Here is an 11,066-nt window from a genome sequence, read left to right as displayed (position 1 = left end):
CCCCCCCCCCCCCCCCCCCCCCCCCCCCCCCCCCCCCCCCCCCCACCCGCTTATTCAGCGGCCGGCTGAGTCGTTGTGAAATTTACGGCCCGATTTATAAATGTTTAACCCCCACCCCTTGAAAAAATCTGCGTACGCGCCTGCCAATACTTACATGCTACATGATCAACTTTTTCTGATCCATTACACACCTTTTCTTTCACAATGCAATCGCATGACCAGAACTCAACTTGATTAATATTGGCTTTACTTTACCTTTACCTGAGATTCTGGAAGATGGCTGTGTTCTCAGCAGTCGGGCTTCCAGTTCAATTTCGTGTTTCTTCCTTCTCGTAGTTGGATTCATACAAAATAAAGGAGGGTGCATGTTTACCCCCCTTTTTTGGTCCTCCTATTACCCCCCCCCCCCCCATGTACAAGGGCCGGTCGATCTAGGGTCGTCAAGGGGGGGGTGGGGTCGTTTTAAAAATATTTTGTGGCATCATTATCTCCCCGAAAAATGATTTTCAAACTTCATCTGCTCTCCGCTATACTCACTCAGCCCAAGAGGGCTGGGGAATGGGGAGGGGTATGATACAAAAATAAAAAAATTCTCTTATTCTTGAAAAAGAGGCAGCGCCCCTTCAACTTCCTGAATCGTCGACATAAAGTAAAATCGTGTAACACCTGGCTCGAATTCTTGACGTTGATATTGTCGGCATTTATAGAGGTATACAAAACGCTTTGGAGAATGTTATTCTAGCAAGAATGGTATCGGTGCAATAGTGGTATTACCTTATATACGACCAGGAATTGAGAGGGGGGGGGGCACCCTGGTCTCTTCGATGGCTTAAAAAATCAGATTAACAAAGCCGTTGGTGGGGTGTGGTGGGGTCGTTTTTATCATGTCTCCTCTCACTTTCTTCCTGTTCTCTCTCCTTTACTCCTTTCTTCTCTTTATTTTTCTTTCTTCGCCATCTGATTTTGGCGAACGCCCCTGTGTCTTACGTAGCACCACCCCTGATGGTAATGAAGAAGGGGTAGTGATTTTTTTTTATTTTTCGCTAAAAGCACTGAAATTCCAGAGCTCCAGTTTTCCATGTTTCTGTGCTTGAGATATAATGTATGTTAGCCGTCCAATTTCCTTGATCTTACACTTTCTTGTTATATTGAGTTTAAACATATTTACTTGTTTATGACTGCCATAAACAACTGTAGGCCTTATAATAATATCCTGTGAAAAAAAAAAATCATATTCTCAAAATTAATTGACAGCGGCATATTTCTTAGCAATTAACTTGTGATAAATCATCCATTCTTATCTTTGTGACCTGGATAGTTTACTCATAAAATAAAAGTTAAATATGACTTAATATTTCAACGATAATGAGGGTACCGCGCTTAACTTGGTAACCCACTTCAGGAATAAAATGAGAATATTATGATTTAAAGCTAAACTTGAGTTCTGATAATCATGATATTGATGGAATTCGATTTCGATGAAAATAATTAAAAAAAGCTGTAATAGATCATGCACTATATGGCTGCTCGAACCAGTATCATGCAATAGATAAACTATAATTAAGATTAATAAAAAATGATAATGACATCATATTTTTTCCAAGCGTGGTACTATTATTACCCCGGCATTAGCCGAGCTATCCTGAAATGATAAAGCGCTCTGGCATTCCATGAATTCCTTCCTACCTGGTTTACCCTATTTACATCACCTGGATAGAGAGTGGCAAATGTAGATTAATGTCTTGCCAAAGGACATTAGTGCCGCGGCGGGACTCGAACCATGAGCCACGTATCGACTTGACCACGACACAACAACATTTGATTCTCATGGAAAATCTCTTTTCCCTCATTCCCGAAACTCGAGAATCCCTTTAACATGGACACCGGCTTCTTTTTGGATGAATTAACTATCAACATATTTCATTATTCTACTTTAGATTATTGATACTTTATTCCTAAAAATTGAACTCGAACTTAAACGTAGGCAATCATTGGGAATAATAAACGACCAAAACCTTATTTATCCTGTCAATATCAGCCAAGGCCTTATCTCACCCGTGTCCCATTAACGGCATGAAAAGGCGCTTTTAATAGTGCAAGGTCCAACATTTATTTATTCACTTATTCATTCATTCATTTAGATTGTTATTCCACAAAATTAATCGAGTTTATAACAAAAACAAATTCACACTGATTCGAAAAGATGAAAACAAAGAGAACAATGACACAATGAGAACTAAAATAACAAATGTAAAGAAATTTGTAAGGGTTTACTGAGAAGCTAATCTTGTAGCTGGTAACATGTAGCCCCCCTGATTGTTCCAAAATTGCTGTGATTATATTACATGATTTAGCTAAGCAAAATAAAAAATAAAAATAAAATAAAACAACAAACAACATATAATTAATTAATATATAATGTACAGAATATATATATGTCAGAATGCAATATAAATTTTTTAACAAGTGGTATTAATCAGTTAAGGGTGGCTTCTTTGAATGTTTTATCTAATGAACTTCAAATATTTGGTCCTGTGAAAAATATTTTTGCTGGAAAAAACGTTCTGCTTTTTGGCAAGTGATAATCATGTAATTGTCTAGTGTTGTATTTATGTATACTATTATCTTTTATAAACTTCTTCTTCAAGTCAAAAGGTATATTATTTCTGTCAAGATTGTACATAGATTGATGTAACTGTAATCGATACAAAAGTCACTTAACTTAAGAATTAACTACAATGGAATCCACATACTATATTTTGTCATCTAAAACGCCAGGTGCTGATTGCCAGGTACATATTAAATATTCTATAACTTTTATAGAATATGAGTGTATAATTATAATACAAATACTACTACTACTACTACTGCTGCTACTACTACTACTACTACTACTACTACTACTACTACTACTACTACTACTACTACTACTATTCTACAACTACTTCTGATAATATTAGTTACATATATTTATATTGCACCCGTATCCGTCTAAGGGGATGGCAATGGCGCCTACAAAGTAGTATCATTATCCTGGCTTTAGCTCAGCTGCCCTAAGGCGCTAAAAGCACTCAAGAAATAGATTCTTACCAGGGCCCTGTCTAACAAAGAGTTGATATTAATCGCAACTTATTTGCGATTGATATCAATCGCAACTATGTACAAAAGAGATAGGAGACTGCAAACTTGCGATTGATTGAAGGACTTGCGATTGATTTGGATCAATCGTAACTCTTTGTAAGACAGGGCCCAGGTATCCCTTACTTCACCTAATTGTAACTGCGTAATTGAGAAAAATTTAAACAGAGGAAACTTATGGCGGCCTGACAGACTGTTGGAAATGAATTTGATTATAATAATGTAGTTGACTATAAATTAGTATTAATAGAAAGTTACGTTATGTTTAATAATGTTCCATATTATCTAAAATGCATTAATGGACAATAAATCATATACTTATTAATTAATCGGAATATAATATGGATGTCCTCCTTGTTCATTTAGTTCATTTACGGGGGGGGGGGCAGGGTCACTTACCACCACCCTTGCAAAATAAGATATATTATTACAATTTATGTACAATAATACAGACCCTAATCGTGCTGCACCAATACAAACGTATTCTCGTGGTGTATCTCTCGTCTACCTGGAGACCCCCTTTTGTCTTCTCTCTCCGGCTCCCTCTCCCTCCTCTCCCCCCCCTCTCTCTCTCTCTCTGCTCATCAGCGGTTTTTGAGACATGTGTCCTCCCCTCCTGGTCAAAGACTCCTGGATACGCCACTACATAAAGTTTGCTGACTCCAGCTCTCACATATCAAGAGACACCGATAGATAGATGTCACTTGAAAAGCGAAGTACTCGAGTGAAGTATCCAAGAAAATGCGAAGCTACTAGTACTATTGATCCAACACTTGAAATAGAACATTTTTGTTTTATCCGAGAATTTGAAAGAGATGTTCTTGACACACATCTCCTCTTACTACAGGGCTAATTTTTCTTTTTATCATTATAATATGGTTTCACTCACCGCTGGCTATTTGCGAAAAAAAGTAAGGTAGACACGGGAAGATGTATAAGGTGGGCTAGTAGTAATATAGTGGCGTAAATACAAGTGACACGGGAGCATGTGCTACCCTATTGAATGGTGGAGGGAGGGGGCGGGGCGGTTACCATCCACTTTTCTACTTTGCGTCTCTCCCTCCCCCGTTTTGTCTGTTCCTTTATTGGCACCATTTTTTTGGCCATCAATTAGGGTTCGTTGGGGCACGTGCCCGCTGTAGCCTTGGTCCTGGTTTAAACCCTGTATTCACGGCTAGAATAGCTCACCTCTATACATTACTATCAGTTATTAATATTATCCATAAGTTGACTACTGTGACTTTATAAAATGATTTTATTGCTTTAAAGTCCATCACCAGTTAAGTTCAATGTCGATACGTTCTCCTGTCAAAACCGTGTACGTGCAGTAAGGCCCCGTGGTGATAATGCCACAGTTATCACTTTTTAAACCAAAAGCTCAAATAAAAAACAGATCAATACATGTCATCTACTCTATCATTGTCTTAATTGGTATACATTTAATTACATTCTGGTTATTAAATTTTGATTCATTTTTCTGTCAATCACCTTTCTATAGCCGCTGAATCTCCGTTGCAACCGGTGTTCACTTGTATCAAGCTCGGGCCAGCTCCTCAACAGCGGCGCCGGAGCCGACATCGACAACGCCGACTGCGTCCTTCGGATGAACAGCGCCCCGGTCAGGGGCTACGAGGAGGACGTCGGCCTCCACACCGACGTCCGGGTCATAGGTGAGACGATAACTTGTCCTTATATGCAGGGGCGTACGCAGGATTTTTTCAAGGGGGGGGGGGGGGGGGGGGGGGGGGGTAAGCGGACACTTTTTTTTTTTTTTTTCGAGTCCAAAAAAAATCGCAACGACTCAGCCAGCCGAAAAGTCGGGGGGGGGGGGGGGGGGGGGGGGGGTAAGCGAACACTTTTTTTTTTTTTTTTTTGGTCTCGAAATTTGAAAATTTGACATTTTTTCTTCATTGGGGGGGGGGTAAGGTCACCTTTTTAGGTTAGCCGTGTGCATATAATTTTTTTCTTTTTTCTTTTTTTAAATAATAAAAAAAAAAAAAAAAAAAAAAAAAAACCAAAGGGGGGGGGGGGTTTAGGTTTTTTTAGGGGGGTTTACACACATAAAAATACCAAAGGGGGGGGGGGGGTTGAACCCTCCAAACCCCCCCCTGCGTACGTCCCTGCTTATATGTCATGGTTTTTGCAAACACAAGCGTTTGTTTTCCGGGTTTACAAGATAAAGATCGTCTAAACGTCTAATCACCAATGATACTAATTGTGTATAAGGTCATTACAGTGCTTATTATATTACTCCTGCTCACTAAGGTGTGCACCTACTCCCTTGGTCATCGTTATGCAGTGGCGTACGCAGGATTTTTTCATGGAGGGGGGTAAATCAGGCCGAAAATTTCGCTACGACTCAGCCAGCCGCTGAATAAGCAGGGGGGGGGGGGGTAAGAGCATTTATTGGGGTCACCCTTTGGAAGAAAAAAAATTTGTTATTTCTTTTTTCATATATTTTTTTTATTATAACAAAAAAATGAGAGGGGGGGTTCATCAAAAATCACACACATACACACAAATTGAGAGGGGTTCAACCCCCCGTAGCGTACGCGCCTGCCGTTATGTCAGGTGCGGATCCAGGATTTTCGGAAAGGAGGAGCCGCCAATTTTTATTTGATTTCGAAAATTTCGGCGGACGCTCTTTGATACCCAATGCTAATAATATCATGCTACAACACCAATTCGCCATCATAATTTTTTTACATGTATTTTAAAGGATTGGTATTGATGTGCGTTCAAACTCAATTTTTGTAAGCTGAATTTAATTCAGCCTTCGATCGGGTTGCCATGTTCTTTATTTCTAATACAATCAATCAATCAATTTTAAATCAATCAATCAATCAATCAAGCAATCATTATCTCTCTAGGCCACGTGAATCTAGCGAGGGGATTACAGACGAGCAAGAAGTTGATCGACGAGATCCTGGTCGACCCTGCGACTAGGACCGGCATCGTGGTCGTTCCCTGGCTCTACCAGGAGAAGATCAACAAGACAAACAATGCGGTCTACCAGGCGGCCAGGAAAATGACTGCCAAGTACCCGCACGTCAAGTTCTATTTCTTGACTCCAGAGAAAATCAATGAGACCGAGGACAGGTTCCTAATCGAGACAGGTGTTAGCTTGTAAGTCCGACTGAATTGATTCTCTATATTGCCCCTCAAAAGTTGGAATAATTCTTTTACCTCCTTTCATGATGTGATTGTGAGAATATAATTTATTCTTGATCAATTTTCGCAGGAGTGAAATGTCGGGGGGGGGGGGTGTGGCTTGAAGATTTGTTTAGGTGGAGGAGCGCTTGAGCCTCAAAGCCCCCCTTCAGAAACGCTGGAAATCATTTGCCTTATTATCCAAGTTTTAATTTAATTTAATTTTATGATAATGATAATATCAATGACAATGTCAAGAATGAAATTAATATTTAGCAAAATAAAGCATACAGTTTAAAAGATTATAAATATTGATTGTCTTTTCAACATTCGTTATAAAAATCTGACGATAAAAAACAGTGATTGTCCTCATATTCCTTTCATTACCTGGAGTGTGACCATGCGACAGAATATTCATCGTTGCATTCATGATCTTTACAAACGAAGTATAACAAATATTATTTCTCTGTTTTTTTTTTTTGGATTTCACAGAACTGATGCCAAGACATGGCTAAGTACTGGTTTCGTTGCCATGTTGTTCGCCCTGGATGTCTGCAACAGGATAGACGTGTACGGTCTGTCAAATGTCGAGTATTGCTCGTAAGTCAACAATACGAGGACACTTTTTTTTTTTTTCTGGTGTCGAAATTTGAAAATTTGAAAATTTGCTCCGTTGGGGGGGGGGTAAGGTTACCTTTTAAGGTCAGCCATTGGCTTTTTTTTTTATAATTTAAAAAATAAAAAAAAATTTAAAAAAATCGTCAAGGGGGGGGGGGTTGCTCCAAAATATACACATTAAAGACAATGAAGGTGTGGGGGGGGGGTCAACCCCCCCCCCTGCGTTCGCGCCTGCCTAGCTATATCTAAGGAGGGCAAATATGCTGATTATCGCATTGCTGAAAGATGACCCACCGCCACCCCCACCTTGGACAAAGGTAAAGGGAGAGGGGGGGGGTTGGAGATGGAAGTGACACGACCTTCCAGAGAGCCCCATCCTCTCCGCCTACAAAGGTCTCTGCATGGGTAGCTCTGCTCCCTCGAATTTCTGATAATGAAATACCACACCTTGATGTATAAAATGCAATAAGCAGGGGCGTCGCCAAAGGGGGATATTGTCGGTAAAATTGCGCTGCCGTCGGGAAAAGGGGAAAAGGGGGAGGGGAAAAAAGAGAGGGAAAAAAGGAGAGGGAAAAAAAAGAGAGGGAAAAAAGAGAGGGAAATGGAAAGAAAAGAAAAAAAGAAAAGGAAAAGAAAAGAAAGAAAGGAAAAGAAAGGAAAGAAAGGAAAAGAAAGGAAAGAAAAGAGAAGAAAGAAAGAGAAAAAAAAAAGAAAAAGAGGGAGGAGGGGAAAGAAAGGAAAAGAAAGAAAAAAGAGTGAAAGGGAAACAAAAGAAACGGGGGATAAAGGGGAGGAGAGAGAGAGGAGTGGGAGTAAAAGAGAGAAGGGGGTTGTTGGGTGGAGTCGTCTCGTCGAGGGAGCAAGAAAGACACGGGTAAATATGTGTCGGGTCAGCTGTGTCGGTATTCTTGCTAGATCCTCGTGTACTATATCAATGCGAGTCGGTGAGATGTATATTGTCGGTCGGCCGACAAGTTTTTTTCCCTACTACAACTACAATACTTGTATTTTCTCGAAGTTTCACTTTCCTATAATATCAGCTAAAGAAATCAGAGGTTTAAAATGTTCGGGGAAACTAAATTCAAACAAGGTTTAAGAGTCAACAACGGAACGACGAATCATCTTCCTTTCTTTATATTGTGATGAAACGCCAAAAATTCCGCGCTTCGCGCGGAAGGGGATACTTCATTTAGACGGGTCGAGATCGGTACAACGAATCGTCTTCTTTCTCTAATAATTTAAGGAAACGTCAAAGCTTTCGCGCGAGAGTGGGAAACTGAATTCAAACAAATAGGGCTTCATAAAGCCCCAGTCCCATATAAAGCCGGACCAGCACGGACGAGCACGGACCACTCCGGACCATCCCGGACCATGGTCTGGGGTGATCCGGGATGGTCCGGGATGTTTTGTTCAAAAAATCGCAACCGCCGACCGTCTCCCCGGACCCAACACGGTACCACTACGGACCGCCCCGGACCGTCCGGGCATAGCCCCGGCAGCAGTACAGATCATTCCAGACCCAGCACGGAGCCGCCAGGGACCGTCCCGGACCACCCCGGTGCCAACACGGTGCCAACACGGATGACACCGGACCATCCCGGTGCTAACACGGATCATCCCGGAACGCCCCGGTGCTGGTCCAGGGTGATCCGTGTCGCCGCCGTGCTGGGTCCGGGATCATCCGTAGGGGCGCCGGGGTGATCCGGGGTCAATATCTCACTCCCGGACTGCCACGGATCAACACGGACCGCCCCGGCGCCACTACGGATGACCCCGGACCCAGCACGGTGGCTACACGGATCACCCCGGATCAAACTATTGTCCCGGACCGTCCCGGACCACCCCGGCAGTTTTTGACCGTCAAAAACATCCGGGGTCGACTCCCGGACCGCCCAGGACCATCCAGGACCATCCAGGACCATCCAGGACCACCCCGGTGCCAACACGGTGTCAACACGGACCGAATCCCGGATCACCCCGGATGGGGTCCGGGATGGTCCGGGACGGTCCGGGACGTATATGGGACTGTAGCTTAAGACTCGAAAACGGTACAAGGAATCGTCTTCCTTTCTCTATATAAGGGAGTTTACAGATACAATCTGCGCATGGGCAGATAAAGGTCATTTGTACCAAAATGGTAAAACCCACATAGATGAATACTGGATATGCGCTCATGAAAGTTATGTAACATTATTCATTTATGCACCAACCGTACATTCTATGATAGCAGGTGGAAGTATTCTTTTCAAGAGGTCAAACAAAAGGTATTCATGAAGCACATCTAGGACTTTGGCAGTTATTATTCTAAGATTCTCAAAGTGGAACTTCTCCACGTGTAAAAGATCTGTGGATATTTGGGGTCATTTGTACCATGTGCTATCTGTAAACTCCCTTATTGTGATGAAACGCCAAAAATTGCGCACTTCGCGCGGAAGGGGAGGGGAACTGAATTCAGAAAAGGCTAAACAGTCGAGAACAGTACAGCAAATCGTCTTCTTTTTATAATAATTTAATGAAACGTCAAAGCTTTCGCGCTTCGCGCGGGAGGGGGGGGGGGGGTGGGGGGGACTTCATTCAGCCAAGGATTACCAGTCGAAAACGGTACAATTAATCGTCTTCTTTTCCTATTAATTTAAGGAAGCGTCTAAGCGGGAGGCCCATCACCCACCCCTCCTAATGCATGAGCGCGCTTTTAAGTGATTCTCTTGCTCACTACCGCCCCTCCCTAAAATAAGATCCTAGCTCCGCGCCTGCATTAAAATATATAGCTATGATGCTGACTAAATTGAAGAAATATTTCGTATATTTATTTCGTCGAGGAAAATGACCATTCAAGTACTATAAATAGTCCATAGAAAAAACAATTTAGCCTTCGGCCCCAGGTTTATAGGGTTGAATTTGTAGATATTTGACATTTAATTTTGTCGGTAATTGGTGGCTAGTTTTGTCGGTAATCGTTGGCCTCTACACCCCCCCTTCCCCCCCCCCCCCCCACTGAAAAAGGTCTAGCGACGCCCCTGGCAATAAGTACATGTAATTTAATATTTATATGTTTAAGAGATAATGGTAGAGAAACATATGCTATCATTTTTTATTATAATAGAGGTGGCCCGGGGACACATGTCCCAAATCGAAGTGTTAAAAATGACCACCCCCTCCCCCCCCCCCTCCTAATACGAACAGAGGGGGGGGGGGGAAGGATATTGTCACTCAGAGACATTTAATTGTTTGTATTTTCCGTCGATTCTTCCTTTAAAAAAATGAAATAATATTAATTCTAACACATTTTGCATCTTTCGTTGTTGTCCATGAACACAGGAGGCACCCAAACTCCTCTTCTTCATATCACTACTACGAACCAGGGGTTCAAAGAGAGTGTGAATACTACCAATGGAGCGAGACGCAGATGAACAAAGGACACAAATTCATGACGGAGAAGGCCGTCTTTGCCCGCTGGTCGCTCGGCTACAACATCCACTTCCATTACCCCTCCTGGCGAGCCACTATCCGAAACGTCACCGCCGAACTGGAGACACCGTTCCTGCAACTCTACAAAGAAGCCCTGAAGAGCGGCACACTGGAACATATACGCAAGGCAGCGCGGCACGTACGAGTCGTACGGCGCGTCAAAGTAATACGACGATACGCACGGGTACCGGTACCGCCGAACAACATGGGTGTCGGTCCTTACGTAATACCTATTGTTCAGGGTGGGATGAATATATAGATCATTCCCCCCCCCCCTGAACAATAGGTAATAATTACAGATCGACACCCATGGACATGATGACAAGGTGAAGAAAAACACGCGGCTACTAACTGCAAGAGGATTGCCAATGATTGGTCGGCTTCCTAATAAAAAGCCTAAAACATAGCGCTTAACAAAATAACATTTCGAAGTTATTTTACATTGCGTCCGAAAGTCGCCGTGGCGCCGCTGAAGCTGAACGAAAGTAAACCGTTGCAAGACGCCGACGTTGTCATCAAACTTTCAGGCAGCCACGACGAGACCAATAAAACTAAAGCTGTCATTCGTGAAGATAGTCCCGATGCGAAGAATTCTGTTGTAAATAATAATAAGAAACTTGCAGATGGGAATGGAACGAAAAAACAAGAAAAAGAAATTTCAAAAGACGCTGTACATCATGAAAAGGTGAAGA

At 42.4% G+C, this 11,066-nt stretch overlaps 1 protein-coding gene across 1 annotated transcript in view; it reads left to right on the top strand.

Moving 5' to 3' along the window:
- Window positions 1-10,633, top strand: part of LOC592367 (alpha-N-acetylgalactosaminide alpha-2,6-sialyltransferase 5-like) — a 29,658-nt gene extending 19,025 nt beyond the window's left edge. The window contains exons 3-6 of the mRNA XM_030995781.1: window positions 4,637-4,808; window positions 6,009-6,264; window positions 6,781-6,888; window positions 10,225-10,633. Coding sequence (XP_030851641.1) covers window positions 4,742-4,808; window positions 6,009-6,264; window positions 6,781-6,888; window positions 10,225-10,633 — 840 coding nt within the window. The 5' untranslated portion in view covers window positions 4,637-4,741. The remainder of the gene's footprint in view (window positions 1-4,636; window positions 4,809-6,008; window positions 6,265-6,780; window positions 6,889-10,224) is intronic.
- Window positions 10,634-11,066: the final 433 nt, after the last annotated feature.

The sequence above is a fragment of the Strongylocentrotus purpuratus genome, unplaced genomic scaffold (assembly GCF_000002235.5).
Source record: "Strongylocentrotus purpuratus isolate Spur 01 unplaced genomic scaffold, Spur_5.0 spur5_scaffold_3, whole genome shotgun sequence".
NCBI lineage: Eukaryota > Metazoa > Echinodermata > Echinoidea > Camarodonta > Strongylocentrotidae > Strongylocentrotus > Strongylocentrotus purpuratus.
This window is presented reverse-complemented; position numbering and strand designations above follow the sequence as displayed.